Source organism: Salvelinus namaycush, chromosome 2, assembly GCF_016432855.1.
Source record: "Salvelinus namaycush isolate Seneca chromosome 2, SaNama_1.0, whole genome shotgun sequence".
Lineage (NCBI taxonomy): Eukaryota > Metazoa > Chordata > Actinopteri > Salmoniformes > Salmonidae > Salvelinus > Salvelinus namaycush.
In genome coordinates this window covers 41,410,107-41,436,573 of record NC_052308.1, presented here as the reverse complement: position 1 = coordinate 41,436,573, position 26,467 = coordinate 41,410,107, and the positions used below count along the sequence as shown (strand labels likewise).

At 43.4% G+C, this 26,467-nt stretch overlaps 1 protein-coding gene across 1 annotated transcript; it reads right to left on the bottom strand.

Annotated features, from left to right (window-relative positions):
• Positions 1-1,286: 1,286 nt before the first annotated feature.
• On the bottom strand, positions 1,287-25,731 carry optc (opticin). Its single transcript, XM_038965528.1, has 6 exons — positions 25,534-25,731; positions 25,124-25,295; positions 24,315-24,473; positions 5,115-5,317; positions 4,765-4,860; positions 1,287-1,454 (listed from the first exon to the last, which is right to left on the bottom strand). Exons 1-6 carry the CDS (start codon positions 25,729-25,731, stop codon positions 1,287-1,289), a joined length of 996 nt encoding a protein of 331 aa, XP_038821456.1.
• Between the last annotated feature and the right edge of the window lie 736 nt (positions 25,732-26,467).

Genomic DNA, 26,467 nt, shown 5'->3' with positions numbered 1-26,467 from the left:
ATAAATTATTAAGTGTCTCTTTCTTTGTAGAAAGATTATAGCTGTATAGAACATGTTATGATGCTCAAACTTAACTTAATAACTACACTCACAGACACAGGATCAACTTTATTCCTCATGCTGGCCCTGACCAAACCTCACTATAGCTGCACTTCTCCACATGGGCAGACTTATATTGGTCTTCTCCCCTTTTTATGCTCATCCTTGAAAAAACGATTGGAATCATTATCGGGTTTTGTCGCTAGGTATTATGGGTATTATGAAATGTCCACTGTGTCGACTATTGCTCAGCGAAAGAGATTTTGTTTAACAATATTTTTTATTATAAAAAAGGTAGGAGTCAAAATGATTGACACTCCTATTTTCAAAACCTTTCAATACCTCACCTCATCTCATCATCTGAGAATATTGGGGAGGTAAAAGCACTTTGGCGGAAATTACACCTAGCCTATCAGTAGGGAAAGTGGACCAACATGAAATTGTAATCCCTCCCCTCAGATCTCCACAAATGCATGGGGGACAGGGGCTATAGGGTTCAATTTGCGATTGGTAGATGTTTCTCTCTGATGTCACTGCTGTTTTACCGAACACATCCCAGTGATGAGATAATAAATGGAAATGAAACAAAATACAATATCATGTTGATCTGGCTACTCTACCGTTATAATATATTTATACACGGGAAGTGACAATAATGGAGCAGTGTTTATACTTTAATTGATGAATTTACATCATTGATTAACAAACAAACTAAGTGAATCACAGTTGTTTTTATTATGGTCAACCTATAATAAAGAATGACGATCTCATTGTGAGGCGACACACGTGTTTCAGTAGGCAAAAGTAGCAGTCAGACAGGCAGACATACAGACTGTCGATACAGTGGCAGCTGTTTTCCTCTGCCCAGGTTGGATTTCAGCATGATTGATACCTGTCAGGTACAAGCAAACGACCCCTCATTTATCTGGCCATCTGCCAATCAATCATTCAGTCAGGACAGCCTCTTACTGGTGTGACATAACAGTTGTCTCAGGATTGAGTTAGCAGCTAATGTTAAAGAGATAGCGAACCAGAATATAATTAACAACTCCCCCTTTCCATCCTTCCTTTCCCCAACCCTCACGCTCATCTCTGTCTTTGATTTGCTTTATAAAATGAATATTTTCTCTTTCCCTTTCCTCCCTCACTCACCCTCCCTCCCTACCACCATCTTTGTAGATCCATCCCTGCCTCCCTCTCTGCAGAGCTCCTCCATGGCCTCCATCCATGTCCCCTCAATGCCCCCCTCAGTGGCTCCCGATAGGCAGACGAGGCAGGCAGATGTAGGAGGAGGCGTACAGGTTGATGTTGACAGGGTTTCCATCCAGCCTGATGTCCTCCAGGGAGCGTCGTATGTAGTTACGGTCGTGGCTGTTACAGAATGTGTCCACATGAAGATTCTGGATGTTGTTGTTCTGGTGGGGAGAGGAGAGGAGGAGAGAGTGAGACAGAGAGAGACAGACAGACGGACAAACAGAGCGAGGGGGGTGTGGGGGGGTTATGTGTTACTTTGATGAGGAAATTCAACTGGATGAAGCAGAGACATGATGGCAGACGTCATTAGATTAATTCATTGAATCTGGAGAGTCAATTTCTCATTACGTCACTGCTCCAATTTGACTCTGTGCCCGTTGTGAATCCATGACTACAGAGGAGAGGAGAAACCAGGTCGTCACTATCTGACCAAGTTGCAATGTCGGAAGCTCCTCCTAGTTCTACAATTTCTCTTTTTAAATTCTGATTTTAAACCTAACTCTAACCCAAACCTTAACCACACTGTTAACCTTATGCCTAAATTAAGACCAAAAAGCGAATTTTTGTTTTCAGAAATCATTACGACTTTGCAGCTTGGCCATTTTGTGGGAATCGAAAAGCCAGGTTATACTGGGTCTGAAACAGTATGGGGGACAGCCTGAGGATTGCTGTAGAGCTGTGTGGGGTGAAAAGTTAGTCTCCTCTATTTTCAGCCCTCAGAGAATACTAGGTTTGAGACAGAGTCTCATGTGTATGCTAGTCTGGTTGTGCTGGGTGTGGGGAGTCCCACAGGAAAAAATATTGAAGTATACAGTACTGGTATTACTATATTTATACATTATACTATTCACTCTAATGTTTTCTCGCAGTGTTTTTGTACAAAAACACTAAAGTGAATACTGTAGTATTTCATTTAGTGTTTTTACGGATATGACTAGTATGCTGTGGTGTTTTTTGCAGACATTACTGTAGTATTTACAGTAGTAATTTTGCAGACATCATTGCAGAAAACTGTAGGACAGTGTACTGTAGTATTTACTATTGTGTTTATCTATATATTTTTGCTATTTGGGCCTTTGTCCTTTAGTGAAACCTACCGGACAAATACAAAAATAGAAAGTTGTCCATAACCTGTAGGAGTTAGGATTGGGAACTGAACGGCTGCTCCTTTCAGTAATCTGTAGGTAGGTAGGACTAGACCCTAATTGGATAGTTCAAAGCTTTTGCTCTTTTCTATCCATTTCATCTCATGGGATGAGAGGAGGAGGCAAGGCAGGCAGGGGCAAGGAGGGCGTGGTTGACTCAAGGCTTGGTATTATTAAGGGTGCATTGACGTGCGGGGGGTGCAGGAGTGCACATTTTGTAACAGTACGGCCTTTTCTTAGTTATTCTCTACGGGTTGAGAATGTCGGGAATGTGTGGTACTTTGTGTTCCCATTAAGACTCTTTATTTTCTGCCAGAAGATGCGTGGGTTGGAGTCTTTGCCAAACTGATTCTAGAATGCGGTCCAGTTATTCTGGTTCTGCAGGGTAAATTGTTATTTGATGTGTTTCTGAAGCTGGTTTATTTACGATTTGGTGTGGGGGGGGATCTGGCCTTGATATATTTTTTCCTTAATTTTATATGGACAAGGTGGAGGAGGTAAGGTGGGATTTGTTGTTTTGGTAGCCTGATGGTAGTTAGAGAGATGAGAGATTTTTTATTACATTTTACATACTGAGACAAGGATATCCCTACCGGCCAAACCCTCCCTAACCCGGACGACGCTATGCCAATTGTGCGTCGCCCCACGGACCTCCCGGTTGCGGCCGGCTGCAACAGAGCCTGAGCGCGAACCCAGCCCAGCCTGGGCGCGAACCCAGAGACTCTGGTGGCGCAGCTAGCACTGCGATGCAGTGCCCTAGACCACTGCGCCACCCGGGGGGTGGGGGCGACCACCTGGGGGCGACTTCCTGACGGGTCGCCCCCAGGTGGTAAGGGTAGGTTACAACACATCTGCCATGCTGATCCTCAACACAGGGGCCCCTCAGGGGTGCGTGCTCAGCCCCGTCCTGTACTCCCTGTTCATTCATGACTGCACGGCCAAGCACAACTCCAACACCGTCATTAAGTTTGCTGATGACAGAACAGCGGTAGGCCTGATCACCGACAACGATGAGACAGCCTATAGGGAGGAGGTCAGAGACCTGGCCGTGTGGTGCCAGGACAACAACCTCTCCCTTAACATGATCAAGACAAATGAGATGATTGTGGACTAGAGGAAAAAGAAGACCAAGCACGCACCCATTTTCATTGACGGGGATGCAGTGGAGCAGGTTGAGAGCTTCAAGTTCCTTGGTGGCCACGTCACCAACAAAGTAACATGGTCCAAACACACCAAAACAGTTGTGAAGAAGGCACAACAAAACCTATTCCCCCTCAGGAGACTGAAAATATTTGGCATGGGTTCTCAGATCCTCAAAAGGTTCTACAGCTGCACCATCGAGAGCATCCTGACAGGTTGCATCACTGCCTGGAATGGGAACTGCTCGGCTTCCGACCGCAAGGCATTACAGAGGGTAGTGCGAACGGCCCAGTACATCACTTGGGCCAAGCTTCCTGCCATCTATGACCTCTATATCAGGCGGTGTCAGAGGAAGGCCCTATAAAAATTGTCAAAGACTCCAGCCACCCTAGTCATAGACTGTTCTCTCTGCTACCACACGGCAAGAGGTACCGGAGCACCAAGACTAGGTCCAAGAGGCTTCTAAACAGTTTCTACCCCCAAGCCATAAGACTCCTGAACATCTAATCAAATGGTTACCCAAATTATTTGCATTGCCCCCCCATCCCTCTTTACACCGCTGTCATCTATGCATAGTCACTTCAATAACTCTACCTACATGTACATACTACCTCAACTAACCGGTGCCCCCGCATATTGACTCTGTACCAGTACCCTGTATATAGTCTCGCTATTGTTGTTTTACTGCTGTTCTTTAATTACTTGTAACTTTTATCTCTTATTCTTGTCCGTATTTTTTGGAAACTGCATTGTTGGTTGGGGGTTCGTAAGTAATTATTTCACTGTAAGGTCTAAACCTGTTGTATTCGGACCATGTGACTAATACAATTTGATTTGATTTGTAGTGTAGTATTCTACAACATTCTATAGTAAGCACTACACAATCGAGGGATACTACAGTATACTACAGTGTGGAGTATTCTACAGTATACTTCAAAATGCTATAGCAAGTACTACACGTGATCGAGGGATCCTTTTTTGTTGTTGTTGAGGATTTTAAAGTATACTAGAGTTTACTACAAAATGCTATAGAATGATATAGTAAGTACTATAATATTCTATAGTAACCTGTAGTATTTTTTATGTGGGGTGTGTGAGGTGTATGAGAGGTGTGTGTGAGATGCATGAGGAGTGTATGAGAGGTGTGTGAGGTGTAGGAGGGGTGTGTGTACATGCATGTTGATACCTGCAGGTGTAGTACTCGGAGGCTCTCAGGTAGTGGGACGGGGATGTAGTCCAGATTGTTATCAGACAGATACAGGAACTCGAGCAGGCTCATCTCCTGTTTAGGCCAGATGGAGTAAAACAACAATGTAAAACATCAATAAAAGCCACCAGAGGGAGCTCCATCTCTATTCAGTCAAGAGAAACTGTATCCTACAATACTGCTTCAGCTAGTTTGGTATATACTGTTCAATGATGTTGTAAAAAGGAATGCCTTCTGGCATTTACTTCAAAGAATTCATCAAAATTATAGCTAGAGCGTGTGTGCGTGTGAATGTCTTTATGTGTGTGCGTGCAAATGTGTGTGTGCACCTTAAACCCATCTGTATGTAGTCCATTGCTGATCAGTCTGTTGTTGCGCACATCGATGTATCTGAGGGTGGGTGGGAGCTCTGGCAACGCCTGCAGGTTGTTATCAGCCAACAGGATGTCCTGGAGCTGTGGTAGGGGGCGGAATGCATCTTCATCCACCCCAGAGATCTGGTTCCCTGTTAAGTCGATGCTCTTCAGCTTGTCTGGAACGCACAGACCAGGGGGTTGAGGTGAACATATATTGTATCACACACAGTGTTGGGTAGGTTACGTTCTAAATGTAATCCGATACAGTTACTAGTATACAGTTACTAGTTACCTGTTCAAAATTGTCATCAGTAATGTCATACTCGGTAACATAATCTGATTACTTTCGGTTACTTTTGGAATACTTGCATTATGTCCCCCACACACATGCCCACCTCCTTCTTTGACTTTTCCTACGTCTATTTAACAAATGTATGTTAGAATTTCGACATCAGAAACAGAATCTGTGTTATAAGCAGTCTTAAGAAGACATTATTTTCCCTGAGTGCCAAAAAATTACTTTTTCAAATCCTTCTACAGAGTCACATGCAGGTAAGAAGTTTTGATTTCTGTATATTGATTTGTACATATAGTATCAGAAAGATCAGAGGATGAGGTTTCCAAAATACTTGCCATTGTCAAATAACTCTCAAAAGTGAAGAGATGAGCAATATTCCAAAATATCACTGTTTCCAAGAATAACCACTGTTCCCACTCCACACATGTCAAAAGACAGCCTACAGCAGGGGTACTCAGCTCTTACCCTACGAGGTCCGGAGCTTAATTAGCATAATACAAAAATCTCCATAAAAATCTGTGAAATTAATCTTTTCACGTGTGAGTTCCAAGTTCCAAATATCTCTAACGGTCGCCCCCGCGTGAGTTGTTTAATTCACATGTTTTATGCACATGTCAGAATGCACTCACTGTTCCAAAATATGATTATTACACAACAGGACAGTTAACATGCGCTGCCTGCTAATTATTTATAGGCCGTGTTTCAACTTGTCAATTTCAAATAAAATTTCAAATTTCGTACAAGTTGTATTTTCTGACAACAGTTTGAATTGAGGTGTGTTCCGCCTCATTAATTCACATAGAAGTAGACCATTTCAGTGTTTGGGTAAATTTATGTTTGAGGCTTTACTGAGCCAGATAAAATTCTCTCTTCCAGGAGAACACACCAAACTTCACACGTTTGCACAGATCAAGTATGCAAATAATAGCTCAGTTTTGCAAGAATTTGAAAATGTTCTTGCTGGCGCTCGCTTTGCCTTCCTTGTTGTTTTCCTTACACATAATAACGTTGGACATGTGTGCGTTCCTATCAAAGTACGTTCCTTATTTTCTGTATATCGTGTTCTCGTTTCTACTGTAAGCGCATACGGTATGTACAGTTGAAGTCGGAAGTTTAAATAAACTTTTGTTGGAGTAATTAATACTAGTTTTTCAACCACTCCACAAATGTATTACTAACAAACTATAGTTTTGGCAAGTCGATTAGGACATCTACTTTGTGCATGACACAAGTCATTTTCCCAACAATTGTTTACAGACAGATTATTTCACTTATAATTCACTTTATCACAATTCCACTGCGTCAGAAGTTTACAAACACTAAGTTGACTGTGCCTTTAAACAGCTTGGACAATTCCAGAAAATGATGTCATGGCTTTAGAAGCTTCTGATAGGCAAATTTACATCATTTGAGTCAATTGGTGGTGTACCTGTGGATGTATTTCAAGGCCTATCTTCAAACTCAGTACCTCTTTGCTTGACATCATTGGAAAATCAAAAGAAATCAGCCAAGACCTCAGAAACAAATGGTAGACGTCCACCCGTCTGGTTCTTCCTTGGGTGCAATTTTCAAACGCCTGAATGTACCACATTCATCTGTGCAAACAAAAGTATGCAAGTATATACACCATGGGACCACGCAGCCGTCATACCGCTCAGGAAGGAGACGCGTTCTGTCTCCTAGAGATGAATGTACTTTGGTGCGAAAAGTGCAAATCAATCACAGAACAACAGCAAAGGACCTTGTGAAGATGCTGGAGGAAGTACAAATGTATCTATATCCACAGTAAAACGAGTCCAATATCGACATATCCTGAAAGGCCGCTCAGCAAGGAAGAAGCCACTGCTCCAAAACTGCCATAAAAAAGCCAATGGTTTGCACTGCACATGGGGATATGTGTATCGTACATATCTGCTGGATATGTACGATACAGTCCCTCTCCAAAACAACACATATTTGGTTAGTAGAGACCCTACTGAGTATTTTCCACCCCACTTTAGCTAAGACAGGTAGAAAAGCTTACACTCTACTGTTAGGAATTGAAATCCTGGTCTAGGTGTGGAGAAATGCTAGATGCAAAATATAAGGCAAACAACTTCTATATTTAAAGGTTTAATAGACAAATACAGACATAGACAGACAAATACAGACAGACATAGACAGTATAGTATCCCGGGAAGTCTACCCTGGGGGTTGGTGATAGAGGGGAGGTACATGCTGCGACGTTGGCACCTTCTGCTGGGAGTACACGGGCTGGGCACCCCAACATGGATGGCTCCAAGTAGAGGTAATTAGGGGAGAGTGCCAACCAGCCGCGCAGGCCAAATAAAGGGAGCAACGTGGCACACCGCGAGGAGGGACAGAGAGACAGACACTGAGCAGAACCTGAGAAGAAGGACCGAGCCAAGCCTACATTATTTTGTTATGTTTATTTTGTTGCCTAGTAAAGTCGTGTTTTCTGACTAGAACCTCCCTTTCTCTGTGTTAATCTCTGTACGCTCAACCCAAAACCCACGGTTTACCACAACAATTTGGACAGACGTAGAAAGACAAATACAGACATAGACAGACGTAGACAGATGTATTGGAAGACAGACACATTCCTCTAAGAGATTTGTTCACAGCAAATCTCTCCCCCTCCAGCTGGCAGGGCTGACCTAAATACTCTCTTGCCTTAGCTGTTTGCTGTTTCACCCTTTCGTGCCTGGTGCCAAAGCATTAAATCAAGGCTGAGATCTTGGGGTTGAATAGACTATACATTTGAAACATAATTGCTTAAGGACACCTATGGCTGATTTTATGGCTCAGGGGCCCATATACCAGTTACTGAGGCCTGCTTTACGGTGACCTCTGGCCTGAGAGAGGGTACCTAGAGGCCGAATTCCAATAGGGAATAAATATCGGAAAATATAATTATTAACACTACAAGCCAATTTGTATCCCATGTACAGTCCATTGGTGGCTATGGAGGGGGTGGAGAATGAAGTGCTGCTGGATATATACGACACAGTCCCTCTCCAAAACGACACATATTTGGTCAGTAGAGAACCTACTGAGTATTTTCCACCCCACTTTAGCTGAGACAGGTAGATCATTTCTCTCTCCACAGCCCAATATTCTCAACATAAGTGTGAACCTACACTGATTGTACAAAACATTAAGAAAACCTGCTTTCGATGACACAGACTGACTAGGGGATTGCAGGTGAAGGCTATGATCCCACATTGATGTCACTTGTTAAATCCACTTAAATCAGTATATATGAAGTGGAGGAGACAGGTTAAAAGAAAGATGTTTAAGCCTTGAGACATGGGTTGTGTATGTGTGCCATTGGAGGGTGAAGGGGCAAGATAAAATATTTAAGTGCCTTTGAACGGGGTATGGTAGTTAGTAGGTGCCAGGCGCACCGGTTTGTGTCAAGAACTGCAACGCTGCTGTTTTTTTTGACACTCAACTGTTTCCCGTGTGTATCAAGTAATTGTCCACCACCCAAAGGACATCCAGCCGACTTGACTGAACTGTGGGAAGTATTGGTGTCACCATGGGCCAAATGAACATGACGTCATCAAGTCATCCCTTTAAAGCCTGTAGGGAATATGAAACGCCGTACCATGAAATGCAATGGCACAACCAAAGAAAGCTTTTTCTAGACTGAAATAGAGGTGCTATGGTCAGAGGTCGTGTCACGCCCTGGCCATAGAGAGGTTTTTATTCTCTACTTTGGTTAGGCCAGGGTGTGACTAGGGTGGGCTTTCTAGTTTCTTTATTTCTATGTTTTCTATTTCTTTGTTTTTGGCTCAGTGTGGTTCCCAATCAGAGGCAGCTGTCTATCGTTGTCTCTGATTGGGAATCATACTTTGGCAGTCCTTTTTCCCTCCTTCAGTGTGGGATCTTGTCTTTGTTTTGAGTGCATGTAGTTTGCACGACGAAGCTGTTCGGTCGTTGTATTGTTTATTGTTTTTTGGTGTACATTTAAATTAAAGAAGAATGTACGCCTACCACGCTGCACCTTGGTCTCATTCCGACGACAAGCGTTACAGGTCGAGAACAACCAAAATATAGTATTTTATTTGGCTCGCTCAGTTGTCACTTGACAAGTAAAAATAAAAAACATAGCTATAAAGAGAGGACCATTAGGACAACTTGCTTTACATTTGGCAAATATACTTCAAATGAGTAGGCAACACTTGTCACTAAGCCATCCATTGTAAACAGCTCCCTCCTGTAGTCATATAGGCAAACATTTCCGTTCTTAGGCCAAATTGCTGTTCTGCAGAATGAACGAGTCATGCGTTCCACCTGGCCACCACATTCAGCAGTGTATTTTGCACAACCTATCGCCTGCATATTAATGAGTGAAAACGTTTTCTGTTCACATATTTTAACTTGTTTTGGGATGCTGCTTTTACGGAGATGTGGGTGCCATCTATTGATCCATTTATATATGGGAATTGATTGACGCAACCTGGACTCAGGGGTAGACCTACAGTGGGGAGAACAAGTATTTGATACACTGCCGATTTTGCAGGTTTTCCTACTTACAAAGCATGTAGAGGTCTGTAATTTTTATCATAGGTACACTTCAACTGTGAGAGACGGAATCTAAAACAAAAATCCAGAAAATCACATTGTATGATTTTTAAGTAATTAATTTGCATTTTATTGCTTTTCTCCAGGAAAAACATCAGGGACAGACTGATATTCTGCAAAAGGTACAGGGATTGGACTGCTGAGGACTGGGGTAAAGTCATTTTTTCTGATGAATCCCCTTTCCGATTGTTTGGGGCACAAGTTGAGCGGTACCATCAGACCATCAGTCCTGTGTCATGCCAACAGTAAAGCATCCTGAGACCATTCATGTGTGGGGTTGCTTCTCAGCCAAGTGAGTGGACTCACTCACAATTTTGCCTAAGAACACAGCCATGAATAAAGAATGGTACCAACACATCCTCCGAGAGAAACTTCTCCCAACCATCCAGGAACAGTTTGGTGACGAACAATTCCTTTTCCAGCATGATGGAGCACCTTGCCATAAGGAAAAAGTGATAACTAAGTGTCTTGGGGAACAAAACATTGATATTTTGGGTCCATGGCCAGGAAACTCCCCAGACCTTAATCCCATTGAGAACTTGTGGTCATTCCTCAAAAGGCGGGTGGACAAACAAAAACCCACAAATTCTGACAAACTCCAAGTATTAATTATGCAAGAATGGGCTGCCATCAGTCAGGATGTGGCCCAGAAGTTAATTGACAGCATGCCAGGGCGGATTGCAGAGGTCTTGAAAAAGAAGGGTCAACACTGCAAATATTGACTCTTTGCATCAACTTCATGTAATTGTCAATTAAAGCCTTTGACACTTATGAAATGCTTGTAATTATACTTCCATAGTAACATCTGACAAAAATATCTAAAGACACTGAGGCAGCAAACTTTGTGGAAATTAATATTTGTGTCTTTCTCAAAACGTTTGGCCACGACTGTACACCCAACCATCCACCCTGACTAACCACCCTACTTTTTTCTTTAAGTAACCTTCTGTCTTATGTAACTAAACCAAAGGTAACATCATACTAACTTGAGTGTCATAAATGTACTTTTACTATGTTATGTCTAGTCTATGAGACCAGGCTGATTGATGGCAAAGAAGCCTCTCTTCACTTCAACCTGTTTTGCGATGGTCTATGGCAATTGTATGTAACTATTCGTTTTGCTGATGATTGCATCCAAAACATCGGCTCATCGAGGGCTGTGAAATACCCATCGTCAAGTTCCAGCTGAAAAGTGCCCGTTGAAAAGCCAATCCCACCTTTCTCTAAAAACGGGCTCTCTGCGAAATGCAACATGTGCAAAATCTTCCAACAGAGAAAGATCAGCCATCTCTCATTCAATGCCCCATTATCTCAGTCTTTTATAATATTTCAACAATAAATTAACTTTCATACGTGCCTCTAATTTAACAAGTTACTGTACTTTACATGGATTATTATTGAAAAATGTAAAATGATTTAATTATTACTCTCACAATTTCCCACATGTTCAACATACATTTTCCCCGTTCACTAGGCTATGCTTGACAAGCAGTCAGGGGGACTGTGCGTCATGATCATGGCTCTGAGTAATTTATGCACACGCTCAAGCAAACGTTCATATTGATAGATCTCACACTTTGTAAATGATCCCATTCATGGTATCACTCAGATATAGGACAGACACTTCAGAACAAACTTCCTTTTGATTTTTCGGGGGACTATCTGTTGTGCTATGTTTGTATGGACTAATAGCAGTAAGGCCAATACAAATGTTCATCAAATATTTTAAAATACATTGCATTTGGAAAGTATTCACTTTTTCCACATTTTGTTACGTTACTGCCTTATTCTAAAATATATTCAATTGTTTTTTCCCCTCATCAATCTACACACAACACCCCATAATGACAAAGATTTTTTTTTTTTATGTTTTAAATGTTTGCAAATTTATAACAAAACCCCCCTGAAAATATCACATTTACATAAGTATTCAGACCCTTTACTCAGTACTTTTCGGAAGCACCTTGAGTCTTCTTGGGTATGACACTACAAGCTTGGCACACCTGTATTTGGGGAGTTTCTCACATTCTTCTCTGCAGATCCTCTCAAGCTCTGTCAGGTTGGATGGGGAGTTTCGCTGAACAGCTATTTTCAGGTATCTCCAGAGCTGTTCGATAGGGTTCAAGTCCGGGCTCTGGTTGGGCCACTCAAGGACATTCAGACACTTGTCCCGAAGCCACTCCTGTGTTGTCTTGGCTGTGTGCTTGGGGTTGTTGTCCTGTTGGAAGGTGAACCTTCGTCCCAGTCTGAGGTCCTGAGCGCTCTGGAGAAGGTTTTCATCAAGGATCTCTCTGTACTTTCTGATCTGCTCTGTTCATCTTTTCCTCGATCCTGACTAGTCTCCCAGACCCTGCCATTGAAACACATGCCCATAGCATGATGCTTCTACAACCATGCTTCACCGTAGGGATGGTGCCAGTTTTCCTCCACACGTGACGCTTGGCATACAGGCCAAAGAGTTCAATCTTGGTTTCATCAGACCAGAGAATCTTGTTTCTCATCATCTGAGAGTCCTTAAGGTTCCTTTTGGCAAACTCCAAGGGGGCTGTCATGTACCTTTTACTGAGGAGTGGCTTCCATCTGGCCACTACCATAAAGGTCTGATTGGTGGAGTGCTGCAGAGGAGGTTGTCCTTCTGGAAGGTTCTCCCATCTCCACAGAGGAACTCTGGAGCTCTGCCAGAGTGACCATCGGGTTCTTGGTCACCTCCCTGGCCAAGGCCCTTCTAAGGCCCTTCTCCCCGATGTCTCAGTTTGGCCTGGTGGGTAGCTCTGGGTAGAGTCTTGGTGGTTCCAAACATCTTCCATTTAAGAATGATGGATGCCACTGTGTTCTTGGGGACCTTCAATGCTGAAGAAATGTTGTTGTACCCTTCCCCAGATCTGTGCCTCTACAGAATCCTGTCTCGGATCTCTAATAACATTTCCTTCCACCTCATGGCTTGGTTTTTGCTCTGACATGCACTGTCAACTGTGGGATTTTATATAGACAGCTGTGTGCCTTTCCAAATCATGTCCAATTAATTAAATTGACCAGACATGGTAGAAACATTTCAAGGATGATCAATGGAAACAGGATGCACCTGAGCTCAATTTATTTTGTGTCTCATGTCAAGTGGTCTGAATACTTATGTAGATAAATTATTTATGTTTTTATTTGGAATAAATCTGTTTGCGCTTTGTCATTATGGGGTATTGTGTGTATATTAATGAGGTAAACAATTTATTTAATATGTTTTGGTATTAGGCTGTAAGGTAACACAATTAGGAAAAAGGGAAGGGTTCTGAATACTTTCCGAATGCACTGTACATAAAAAAATTATCTAAATTAAGTAGCAAAATTTCCTTGGTATGACCTTCCTAAAACAGCTTAGTAGAACCCCCCCCCCCCCCCCCCCCCTTTAGACTGTAATGGGTTAATCTTACAAAAAGTGTCCCTTTGCATCAATGTCTCCACCACCACTACTGACCACATCGTAAACCATTGCACGCACTGTGTCAAAGGTGCACTTGGTAGAGATGGATTCCTGCTCTTTAAAATCTAAATCAAACTTGGTGCCATCCTTTAGAAATATGCCTGCAGGGCCGTACTTGTGTTCAAACTTACTAGTAGCATCAGTGCAAAGGGTGAGCTTATTCAAAGCATCCTCCAGATGTTGCATTGAAAACTGTCATGCCTCCAAAACCATGTACATGCAGAATATTGGACCTGGTCACCTGTCAACCTGTGACCCACCAAGTTTTTCCAAAACAACCTTGACAACCTGTGATGCTTTTACTGAAATAACACACATGGTAGGGATAAAATCCATACAAACCTCTCTAACAGCATCTGTGTAACAGCTTCAGCCTCATCTATCCTTTCCTTGTACAGCCTGTCTCTCTCCTCCCTGAGACGCTCACACTCCTTTTCCAGGTTCCTCCTATCACCACGTTCCCTATCTAACTCCTCTACAACAGAGTCTGTCTCCCGAGCACATTCCAACACAGCGACACTGTCATCTTCATCACAATCTCCTACAAAAAAAGTAGATCCTGACTCTAGCATCTTTTAGGAAGATGAAACACTCTCTTATCAACCCCCCCCTTTCAGTCCAGCTAAACGTTTCCCGTTTGCTTTCATTCAAATGTAGACATCAATCCACTGATAGATTGCGGAGAGTTACTGTCATCAGCAATGTAAGCCCCAAGATCAAAGTTCTGCTGCAGCACATCTAAAATCAACTTATTGCATGACTCTGACTGTGGGACAGTCACCTGAGCACGGTTGCTTATCTCTAGCATAATGCCATTAGTCAACTGGTCAACACCAAACTTACATGGCCCTTAAATAGACAAATAAAACTCAATTGCAAAATCCTGACTTCCCCTACCGTCCATACTAACACTGCTGCTGTGTCTCTTCCTCCCCACAGGCCAAAGTGACAATTATCCCTGGCAGTGCATTAGTTTCGCTGGGCACATTGAGCCTCATTGGCTAAAATACAGACAATCAGATCATAAAAGCCAGTGGTATAGACATGTAAACACAGACAACCCACTACTCTCTTCAAACAAACACCTGGCAGTTATTTGGGGAAAAAGTTCAACAAAATATAGCTGTGAGCAGCAAGGACCAGGGTTCACAGGATGACAGAAAGGACACAAGAAGTGTAGGATAACAAAACAAGCACTCTATCGTGTATGAACGATCTTCAAATATGTACAATCAGTGAAAATACTGTAATCATTCTTAAAGTCAATACTTAATGTATTGAGTTTATATTCCAATTCTGGGGTCAATTTGACTAATGGTTTATGTTAAGATTTGTGTAATATGTTCAGCATTACTTTGAATTCGGCAACGAATCATTTTCAAATTCATTAGAAGCTAATTCGTTGAGTTTATATACCACATGGAGTCAATTTCAAATCAAATCAAATCAAAATGTATTTGTCAAATGAGCTGAATACAACAGGTAATACCTAACAGTGAAATGCTTACTTACAAGCCCTTAACCAACAATGCAGTTTTAAGAAAAATGTTAAGTAAAAAATAGATAAGTATAAAATAAGAAATAAAAGTAACCGCTTGCCTTGCAGTAGCAGAGAGAAAAGTCTATGACTAGGGTGGCTGGAGTCTTTGACAATTTTTAGGGCCTTCCTCTGAAACCGCCTGGTATAGAGGTCCTGGATGGTAGGAAGCTTGGCGCCAGTGATGTACTGGGCCGTACGCACTACCATCTGTAGTGTCTTGCGGTCAGAGGCCAAGCAGTTGCCATACCATGCAGTGATGCAACCATCACTGGTTGGATCTGAGGACCCATGCCAAATATTTTCAGTCTCCTGAGGGGGAATATGTTTTGGTGTGCCCTCTTCACGACTGTCTTGGTGTCTTTGGCCTATGTTAGTTTGTTGTTGATGTGGACACCAAGGAACTTGAAGCTCTCAACCTGCTCCACTACAGTCCCGTCGATGAGAATGAAGGGCGTGGTTGGTCCTCCTTTTCCTGTAGTCCACAATCATCTCCTTTGTCTTGATCATGTTTAGGGAGAAGTTGTTGTCCTGGCACCACACAACCAGGTCTCTGACCTCCTCCCTATAGGCTGTCTCATCGTTGTCGGTGATCAGGCCTAAAACTGTTGTGTCATCAGCAAACTTAATGATGGTGTTGGAGTAGTGCCTGGCCATGTAGTCATAAGTGAACAGGGAGTACAGGAGGGGACTGAGCACGCACCCCTGAGGGGCCCGCGTGTTGAGGATCAGAGTGGCAGATATGATGTTACCTACCCTTACCACCTGGGGGCGGCCCGTCTGTAAGTCCAGGATCCAGTTGCAGAGGGAGATGTTTTGTCCCAGGGTCCATGGCTTAGTGATGAGCTGTAAGGGCATTATGGTGCTGAACGCTGAGCTCACATAGGTGTTCCTTTTGTCCATTTGCGAAAGGGCAGTGTGGAGTGCAATAGAGATTGCATCATATGTGGATCTGATGGGGCGGAATGCAAATTGGAGTGGGTCTAGGGTTTCTGGGATAATGGTGTTGATGTGGTCCATAACCAGCCTTTCAAAGCACTTCATGGCTACAGACGTGAGTGCTATGGGTCGGTAGACTTTTAGGCAGGTTATCTTAGTGTTCTTAGGTATAGGGAAAATGGTGGTCTGCTTGAAACATGACAGACAGACAAGGAGAGGTTGAATATGACAGTGAGGTCACTTGCCTGTTGGTCAGCACATTCTCAGAGTACACGTCCTAGTAATCCGTCTGGCCCTGCGGCCTTGTGAATGTTGACATGTTTAATGGTCTTACTCACATCGGCTACGGAGAGCGTGATCACACGGTCTTCCCAGAACAGCTGATGCTTTCATGCATGTTTCAGTGTTACTTGCTTCGAAGCGAGCATAGAAGTAATTTAGCTGGTCTGGTAGGCTCGTGTCACTGGGCAGCTCGCGGCTGTGCTTCCCTTTGTTATCTGTAATAACTTGTAAGTCTTGTCACATCCGACAAGCGTCGGAGCCGGTGTAGTACGATTCGATCTTAGTCCTGTATTGACACAATGCCTGTTTGATGGTTCGTCGGAGGGCATAGCGGGATTTCTTATAAGCTTCCAGGTTAGATTTCCTCTCCTTGACAGTGGCAGCTCTAGCCTTTAGCTCAGTGCAGATGCTGCTTGTAATCCATGGCTTCTGTTTGGGGTACGTACGTGCGGTCACTGTGGGGACGACATCATCGATGCACTTATTTATGAAGCCAGTGACTGATGTGGTGCACTCCTCAATGCCATCGAAAGAATCCCGGAACATATTCAAGTCTGTGCCAGCAAAATAGTCCTGTAGCTTAGCATCTGCTTCATCTGACCACTTTTTATTGACTGAGTCACTGGTGCTTCCTGCTTTAGTTTTTGCTTGTAAGCAGGAATCAGGAGGATAGAATTATGGTCAGATTTGCCAAATGGAGGGTGAAGGAGAGCTTTGTATGCGTCTCTGTGTGTGGAGTAAAGGTGGTCAAGAGTTTTTTCCCCTCTGGTTACACATTTAACATGCTTGTTGCTTCGAGGTGAGCAAAACCTTGAGACTTCCTTAGATGTCGTGCACCAGCTGTTGTTTTCAAATATACATGGACCTCCACCCCTTGTCTTACCAGAGGCTACTGTTCTATCCTGCCAATATAGTGTATAACCCCGCCAGCTGTATGTTTTAATGTCGTCGTTCAGCAACGACTGAGTGAAACATTACAGTTTTTAATGTCCCGTTGGTAGGAAATATGTGCTTGTAGTTTGTCTATTTTATTATCCAATGATTGTACGTTGGCTAATAGGACCGATCGTAAAGGCAAATTACACACTCGCCGCTTGATCCTCACAAGGCACCCCGACCTTCGTCCTCGATATCTCTGTCTCTTTCGTCTGCGAATGACGGGGATGAGGGCCTTGTCGGGTGCCTGGAGTAAATCCCCCTCGTCCGACTCGTTAAAGAAAAAATTGTCTTTCAATACGAGGTAAGTAATCTCTGTCCTGATTTCTAGAAGCTCTTTTCTAGAAGCTCTTTCATAAGAGACGGTGGCAGAAACATTATGTACAAAATAAGTTACAAATAACGTGAAAAAACACACACAATAGCACAATTGGTTAAGAGACTGTAAAATGTCAGCCATTCTCTCCGGTGCCATTGTAAGACAATTGGACTTACAGTTCATGAGAGGATTTTAAAAGTATTTTTAGAATTAGCATATGTGCTAAAGTGCATCTATAGGTACAGTGTGACCATATTTGAATGCAGAATTCTTTTATTTATCAAAACAATGAATACCTAGTCAGTATGCACAACTGCATCCAGCCAAAATGTGTCTTCCGCATTTGTCCCAAATTGGCTACCTTAATCCACATAGCAGTTGTTGTTAGCGGTTAACTGCCTTGCTCAAGGGCAGAACGGTTTGTATACCTTGCTGGTTCAGGGATTCGAACCAGCAAACTTTCTGTTACTGGCCCAACACTCTTAACCGCTAGGCTACCTGCCACCTTGTCTAGAATGATGCAATGAGTTTAAATACAACATCTGGAATGAATCTGACTTATGGTTCCTCGGTGTTGGAAAACATACCCAATTGTCATACTTAAGTAAAAGTAAAGATACCTTAATAGAAAAGGACTCAAGTAAAAGTGAAAGTCATCCAGTAAAATACTATTTGAGTAAAAGTCTAAAAGTTTTTGGTTTTAAATATACTTAAGTTTCAAAACGAAATGCAATCGCTAAAATACACTTAAGTATCAAATGTAAAAGTATAAATCATTTCAAAATCCATATATTAAGCAAACCAGACAGAACTATTTTTTTAAAGTGTGCCAGGGGCACACTCCAGCCCTCAGACATTGAATTACAAATGAAGCATTTGTGTTTAGTGAGTACGCCGGATCAGCAGCAATAGGGATGACCAGGGTTGTTCTCTTGATAAGTGTGTGAATTTGACCATTTCCCCTGTCCTGCCAAGCATTCAAAATGTAATGAGTACGTTTGATTGCATATGGTTTTGAGTATTAGCGTTACACATGCAAAGAATGAGTTGTTAATAGTTTCCTTGTTATTTTTTTAGCTATCAACACCAAATTCAGTGTGGTCCATCTTTTACATGGACAAATTATTGGAGATAATATACAACAATTACTTGAAAGAATGAACAGTTTACTTACTTACTAACGGAGCTGCCTACTCCAGACGACTCATTTTTTAAATCAAATGAGCAAAAAATATTTCATTTGATTTGGAATCCTAAGCCAGACAAAATTAAACGTGCCTAATTATATAATGAATATGAGTTTGGGAGATTAAAATTATTAAATATTAAAGCTTTAAACCTGTCACTAAAAGCTTCACTCATTCATAACCCAAAATGGTTCTCCAGTAGATTATTAAGAAAGGCTCATTCTTTTTGTCTTTATACAGACTTCTCATTTCCGACAAATTGAAAATTACATTTTGTTTAAAGTATCGCCCTTTCTTAAACAAGCCATACAAAGCTGGTTACAATTTCAGTTTGATCCTCCAGAAATGTTATGGTTACACTCAAATACTGATTAATAAAAAAACATTCTTTATGGATAAAAAAAAAAAGATTGTATTATATTTATTAATTCAATTACGAATAGAAACGGTGGAGTTATGTCACATATGCAGCTATCGGAAATATATGTGAATGTCCGCTCAATCCAAACTTACAACCAACTGATTGCAGCAATACTACAAAAATAGAGGAGGCAAGTGGAAAAGGGAGAAGATATGGTAGTTGTTTGGAATTGGCATAAATAGAAAAATATACCAGTTTAATTTGAGGAAAAAATGTTGACAGCAGAGCCAAACAGGTTGCAAAATAAATAGGAAGAGATTTTCCATTAACGATTCTATAGCACATGGTTTATGAACTGGTACAAAAAACAACACTTGATTCAAAACTTAGAGTTTTTCAATTTAAATTATTATATAAAATTCTTGCAACCAACAGAATGCTATATATATATATGTGGCATACAACAATCTCAGCTCTGTAGAATCAGAATCACAAGATCATTTATTCTGGTATTGCCCCCATGTAGCTTGTTTCTGATCACAGGTTCAGTAATGGTTCAAAAATCACAACATGCACTTAAAATACACCTTACAAATAGCGGTTTTGGGCAATTTGGAAAGGCAGAGTCAGTCACAAAATCATATAATAATACTCGTAGGAAAGGTTTTCATCTTTAGCTCATAATCTGTGGATACTATATGATTAGAATTTGTTTTAACCTATGTAAAACATCACAGCACAATTGAAAAATATATATATAACGGAATATATGGATAATGGAAATCATACAAGGGTTGTCTATGGTGATAGGTGGGATGGGCACACACACACACACACACACACACACACACACACACACACACACACACACACACACACACACACACACACACACACACACACACACACACACACACACACACACACACACACACACAGTTGTTTGAATGGAAGGTCTTTCATGGCCATGCAAGTGCTAGAATATTCAACAACAACAAAAAATGCTTTAAAACTTTAATACATACTTACATTTTTGATATAGTTTAATTCTCTAGCAATGGTCAACAAACAATTTGAGCTTGAAGAATTTAGAAAATAACAAAGGGCAAATATTGTACAATCCAGGTGTGCAAAGCTCTTAGCGACTTACCTAGGAAGATTCACTGTCACGCCCTGACCATAGAGAGCCCTTGGTTCTCTATGGTGTAGTAGGTCAGGGCGTGACTAGGGGGTGGTTTAGTCTATTTCTATGTTGGTGCTAATATGGTTCCCAATTAGAGGCAGCTGTTTATCGTTGCCTCTGATTGGGGATCATATTTAGGTTGCCATTTCTCCACCTGTGATTGTGGGATATTGATTGTTTGTATTTGTGTATTTGGGCACTACTACTTCACGTTCTTTGTTTTGTTGTTTTGTTTCCAGTTTCACTTTGTTTTAAAAAGATGTGGAACTCAATGCACGCTGCGCCTTGGTCCGCTCATTTTGAAGATCGTGACAATCACAGCTGTAATTGCTGACTCTAACATGTATTGACTCAGGTGTGTGAATACTTATATAAAATATATACTTATATACTTATACAACCCCAATACTTTTTTGAGGGGGGGCACAAGGGGTGGCCGGTCGAGCCGAGGAGAGTGTCAGAGCCCGCCTGGGAGTCGATGGAACAATGTGAGGAAGGATACCGGAGAGAGGGGTTAGCATGGAGTAGGCTGCAGCGCAGGCGGGCTGAAGAGCGAGTCATCAGTCCGATGCCATCTATGACGCCTCCACGCACCAGATCTCCAGTGCGCCTCCCCAGCCCGGTATGTCCTGTGCCGGGTTCCTCGCACTCGCCATGAGGAGCGTGTCGTCAGTCTGCTGCCAAAGAAACCCCAAGATTCTTTTGGCGGGGGCACATGGAGCTGGCGGCTGAGCCGCGGGAAGAGCCAGAGACTGTCAGGGAGGCAATGGAGAAGTTGAGAGATGAGAGAGATGTTGTGCAAGTGTGTTCTGCTCAACATTCGACCAGAAGATCCGGTTAGCAGTCTGGTGAAACCTGTGCCGGCTCCACACATCTGGACTCCAGTGCACCTCCCCAATCCGGTACATCCTGTGCCTCCTCCCCGCACTCGCCCTGAAGTGCGTGTCATCAGTCCGGTGCCACCTGTACCGGCTCCACGCACTAGGCCTCCAGTACGCATTCACAGTCCAGAGCTTCCGGCGACGGCTCCCAGTCCAGAGCTTCCGGCGACGGTTCCCAGTCCAGAGCTTCCGGTGACGGTTCCCAGTCCAGAGCTTCCGGTGACGGTTCCCAGTCCGGAACCTCCAACGACGGTCCACGGTCTGGAACATACAGCGGCGGTCCACGGTCCGGAACCTCCAGCGGCGGTCAACGGACCGCAACCTCCAGCAACGTTCAACGGTCCGGAGCTTCCATGTAAGGCGTAGAGTCCTGCTCCAGGGCAGGAGCCTTCCTCTGCGCCGGTGGCAAGTCCAGGCACGGCGTCTAGTCCAGCTCCAAGGCCGTAGCCTTCCTCTGCGCTGGTACCCAGTCAAGGCACGGCATCCAGTCCCGCTCCAGGCCCGGAGCTTCCCTCTGCGCCGGTGCTCAGTCCAGGCGCAGCGTCCAGTCCTGCTACAAGGCCGGAGCCTTCCTCTGCGCCGGTGCCCAGTCCAGGCATGGCGTCCAGTCCCGCTCCATTGCGGGAGCCTTCCTCTGCACCGGTGCCCAGTCCAGGCATGGCGTCCAGTCCCGCTCCAAGGCCGGAGCCTTCCTCTGCGCCGGTGCCCAGTCCAGGCACGGCGTCCAGTCCTGCTCCAAGGCCAGAGCCTTCCTCTGCGCCGGTGCCAAGTCCAGGCACGGTGTCTAGTCCAGCTCCAAGGCCGGAGCCTTCCTCTGCGCCGGTGCCCAGTCGAGGCATGGCGTCCAGTCCCGCTCCATGGCCGGAGCCTTCTTCTGCGCCGGTACTCAGTCCAGGCACGGCGTTCAGTCCAGCTCCAAGGCCGGAGCCTTCCTCTGCGCCGGTGCCCAGTCCAGGCACGGCGTCCAACCCAGCTCCATGGCCGGAGTCCTCCTGTACGCCGGTGCCCAGTCCTGGCACGGCGTTCAGCCCGGCGCGATGGCCGGAGCCCTTCTTTGTGCCGATGCCCAGTCCAGGCAAGGCGTTCAGCCCGGCGCGATGGCCGGATCCGGGGTCTGGGCGGGGGCTACGACCTACACTGGAGCCGCCACCGACACTAATCACCCCCCCCTACCCTCCCCATTTGGTTTCAGGTTTTGCGGCCGGAGTCCGCACCTTTGGGGGGGGGGTACTGTCACGCGTGACTAGGGGGTGGTCTAGGGGGCGTGACTAGGGGGTGGTCTCGTATGTCTATTTCTATGTTGGTGCTAATATGGTTCCCAATTAGAGGCAGCTGTTTATCGTTGCCTCTGATTGGGGATCATATTTAGGTAGCCATTTCTCCACCAGTGGTTGTGGGATATTGATTGTTTGTATTTGTGTATTTGGGCACTACTACTTCACGTTCTTTGTTTTGTTGTTTTGTTTCCAGTTTCACTTTGTTTTAAAAAGATGTGGAACTCAATGCACGCTGCGCCTTGGTCCGCTCATTTTGAAGATCGTGACAATCACAGCTGTAATTGCTGACTCTAACATGTATTGACTCAGGTGTGTGAATACTTATATAAAATGATTTCTGTATTTCATTTTCAATACATTTCTAAAAACATGTTTTCACTTTGCCATTATGGGATATTGTGTGTAGATGGGTGAGAATTTGCATTTATTTAATCCATTTTGAATGTAGGCTGTAACACAACAAATATGGAATAAGTAAAGGGGTATGAATACTTTCTGAAGTTACTGTAGTTTTGTGTTAAAAAAATACAAATATTTCCTGAGTGTTTTTAGATCTCCTAGATATAGGCCATACACTTCAAATCCTTATTCCTTAAGATGTATTTTTAGACTGTCTAAAAATGTATGCATTTGTTTGGGCTATAGTAGTAAATTAATATTTTTATCAAGTCATTGGACTGCCGAAGGAGAAGCAAGAGACTGAACTTTCCCTCTTTAGTTAATTAACACTATCAACGTTTCGCTCTACTGTGGGAATTGTGCTCAAATCAACACAATATTAGCCACTTTCAATGTAACAAACTGAAACAAAACTAACTATGCAAGACTTATTTTGCAAAACTAACTGTGCAAGAGATTCTATTGCATTAACATGCAGGACACATGGACCTACTCTACACAGACCGGTGTGCCATAACCAATCAGAGCTGCAGTAGGACTATATGCAAATAACCATTGCCATATATGGATCTGTGCCATTCACTTTGACCTGGACTGTGTTAAAAGCATGAGTGGTTGCACTTGTTTTGAGATCAAAGCGAGAGCTGCATGTAGCCACCTGTGCACATTTGTTAATATTCTTTGCTAGTTAGTCAGTTATTAGCCCAGTTATAGCTAATTTGGAGTCAACAATGGGGGAGTGGTTGCTTCCTATGAGAGCACAAAATCTTTGAAAAGCAAGTTAGGTAAAGAGCTTTTTTATATCTTAAAGGGGCAGTGTTGTATTTTGAGACTGTCTTCAATAAGCTAAGCAGCCGATAGGCAGAGGGTAGCATAATTTGTCTGATTCTCTGTAATAATGGTACGGGAATAATAATGAGTTTTATTTTGTAAAGTGGTTTCTTGCATCAAACAACACAACATTTTCAGTCACTGCCTTGTCTGAAGGACAAGTGGTTAAACAGGTTATTGTCAAGCCGTGCATATTTTTTTCAAAAGTATCATGGATTGTAGGCCTACATTGAAAACCACACCTTTGCTGCTACTGTAGGCTGAATGATAAAACAGCTATTTCTATGTTCAAATGTTATGAGATGCATTTTTATCCATTGTTTTTGATGGTAGGCCACTCTGGTAGGTCTACATTATGATCAAATAGCCGCAGCAGCCCGTGTAATCACCCTCACTACTTGCAGCGTGAGGTGAACTACTGTTTCACACAGAGAAGGGGGTGAGGTGAACATATACTGTATTGTCAGTTATTATTATTTTGGCCCTATCTAGCCTCAGTATTATTGGTCTCTAAAGGGGGGAAATTAGGTTTTGCAGCCAGTAGTGTGTGTGTGTGTGTGTGTGTGTGTGTGTGTGTGTGTGTGTGTGTGTGTGTGTGTGTGTGTGTGTGTGTGTGTGTGTGTGTGTGTGTGTGTGTGTGTGTGTGTGTGTGTGTGTGTGTGCCTGCATATATCTTACTGAGGTTGATGAAGTCAGTGTTCTTGATGTGTCTGATACTGTTGAAGCGTCCGTAGAAGTGTGTGGTATCTTTAGGCAGTGGAGGAATCTGCTCCAGGTTAGCATCATCACAATACACACTTCCACTGATGCACACACACAGCAAACATGTAGGCATACCTGCACAGAGACAGAGAGAACATTACACACACTCCTACTGGTATGCATGCATGACTGTAAGTCACTTTAGATAAATATTATTTATAAATATTATAAATACTATTATTACCCATATTATTACCCTCTTGCTCTTTTGCACCCCAGTATCTCCACTTGCACATCATCATCTGCACATCTATCACTCCGGTATTAATGATAAATTGAAATTATGTTCACCTCCAGGGCCTATTTATTGCCTACCTCCCTACTCTTCTACATTTGCACACACTTTAAATAGATTTTTCTATTTTTCTTTCCTTTTGTACATTTGTTTATGTGTAACTCTGTGTTGTTGTTTTTGTCGCACTGCTTTGCTTTATCTTGGCCAGGTCACAGTTGTAAATGAGAACTTGTTCTCAGCTGGCCTACCTGCTTAAATAAAGGTGGAATCTTTTTTTTTTAAAATGTCAACAAATTAAAGTGTCTGCTAAATGGCATATTATTATTATACACACAGCAGACACGTAGGCATACCTGCACAGAGAGAGATTACATTTTGTGCACACACACACACACACACACACACACACACACACACACACACACACACACACACACACACACACACACACACACACACACACACACACACACGCTCGCGCGCGGCTTACCCAGGCCAGTGTCGGGTCCAAACAGGCCTGGTCCTTTGAAGTCCAGAGTTACTGGAGCCAGGGGAGGGGTCGGCCTGGGGGACAGGGTCATCTCCTCCTCATACTCAGGAGGGGGCATGTTGGCCGGGGGAGGGGTCTCAGGAGCAGGGGGGGCCACCGTCCCCAACTCGATCTGCTCTCACAGAGAAGAGTACATTAGTAGATTGACCAATTCACCTCTCTCAACCACTCTCTCTCGTTTCCCTTCTTCCACTCCCATCATTCCTTCCCTTTCCTCTCACACCTATTCCTATCGCCCATATTGTCCACTCTTACTTTTCTTCTCTCTTTATCTTGCCTCTCCTCTCTTGTTCCTTCCTCTTTTTTCTCACCCTCTGCTAGTCTCTCCTCTCTCCTCCTCTCCTTCTCACCTCTTGGTCTAGGTCTTCATAGTCATAGTTTTCTCCATTGAGGTCCAAGTTTTCCCAGTCTGTCTCTCCATTCATATCAAAGTCATCCAGGTCATAGGGCTGTTCGTCTGGCTCCGCCCCCCCCTGAGGGGCACACACACTGGGGCAGGGGCCTAGCAGAGTCAGGGCAAAGGCCACAACCACACACAGCAGGGCCATTCTCAGGCTACACATGGAACTACCTGTGATAAGAGATTGTCAGTCAAAGGGTTAAATTCAGTAGGCTTTGGTTAGTGTTAATGCTAGCATCTAAAATGTACCAAGTCATCTTACAAATACAGCACTTGGTTTCAATTCATATCACAACCATATCACCTCTTAGGATAAACAGTTGTGATAGAGCGAATGTTGTAAATTAATTCTGTATGGTCGCAATCAGCGATAGTAACCTGGTGGATTTTTTGGTTTGTAAACCCCATCTGCATGGTAATTGATCTATATTTTATAGGCTCTTCTATTCTGTTTTTAACAAGGGCATTAGTCCAATGTTTGCATGACCTCTAGGGTCCACCTCTCCCTACCGCCTCCGGCCTGTCTAGCCTAAGTATAGCTGGAGATGTCTTTGTTCACACACACGCACACACAGACAACTCCAGATGTCCACTGTCTCAGACACAACCACCTCCAAGGGCAAATCAAATGCAACTGGATATTTCAAACGATGTACAGTCTTTTTAGGTCAGATCTCCACATTTCCCTGTTCTCCGAATTTGACCCTGTATCTTTTGGTGTTTGTTTCTGCACCTCAGATCTGACCTCAGATCAGACCTAAGGTTGCCCAGGGGTCACATCTAGGATCCCTGTTGCTTTGGAACCAAGGGAGTATTGTTGAGTTGTTGGTAAGAATGCAGATGGAATGTTTGCTCTGAAAGCAGACATGAGTGTGTGAGTCTGG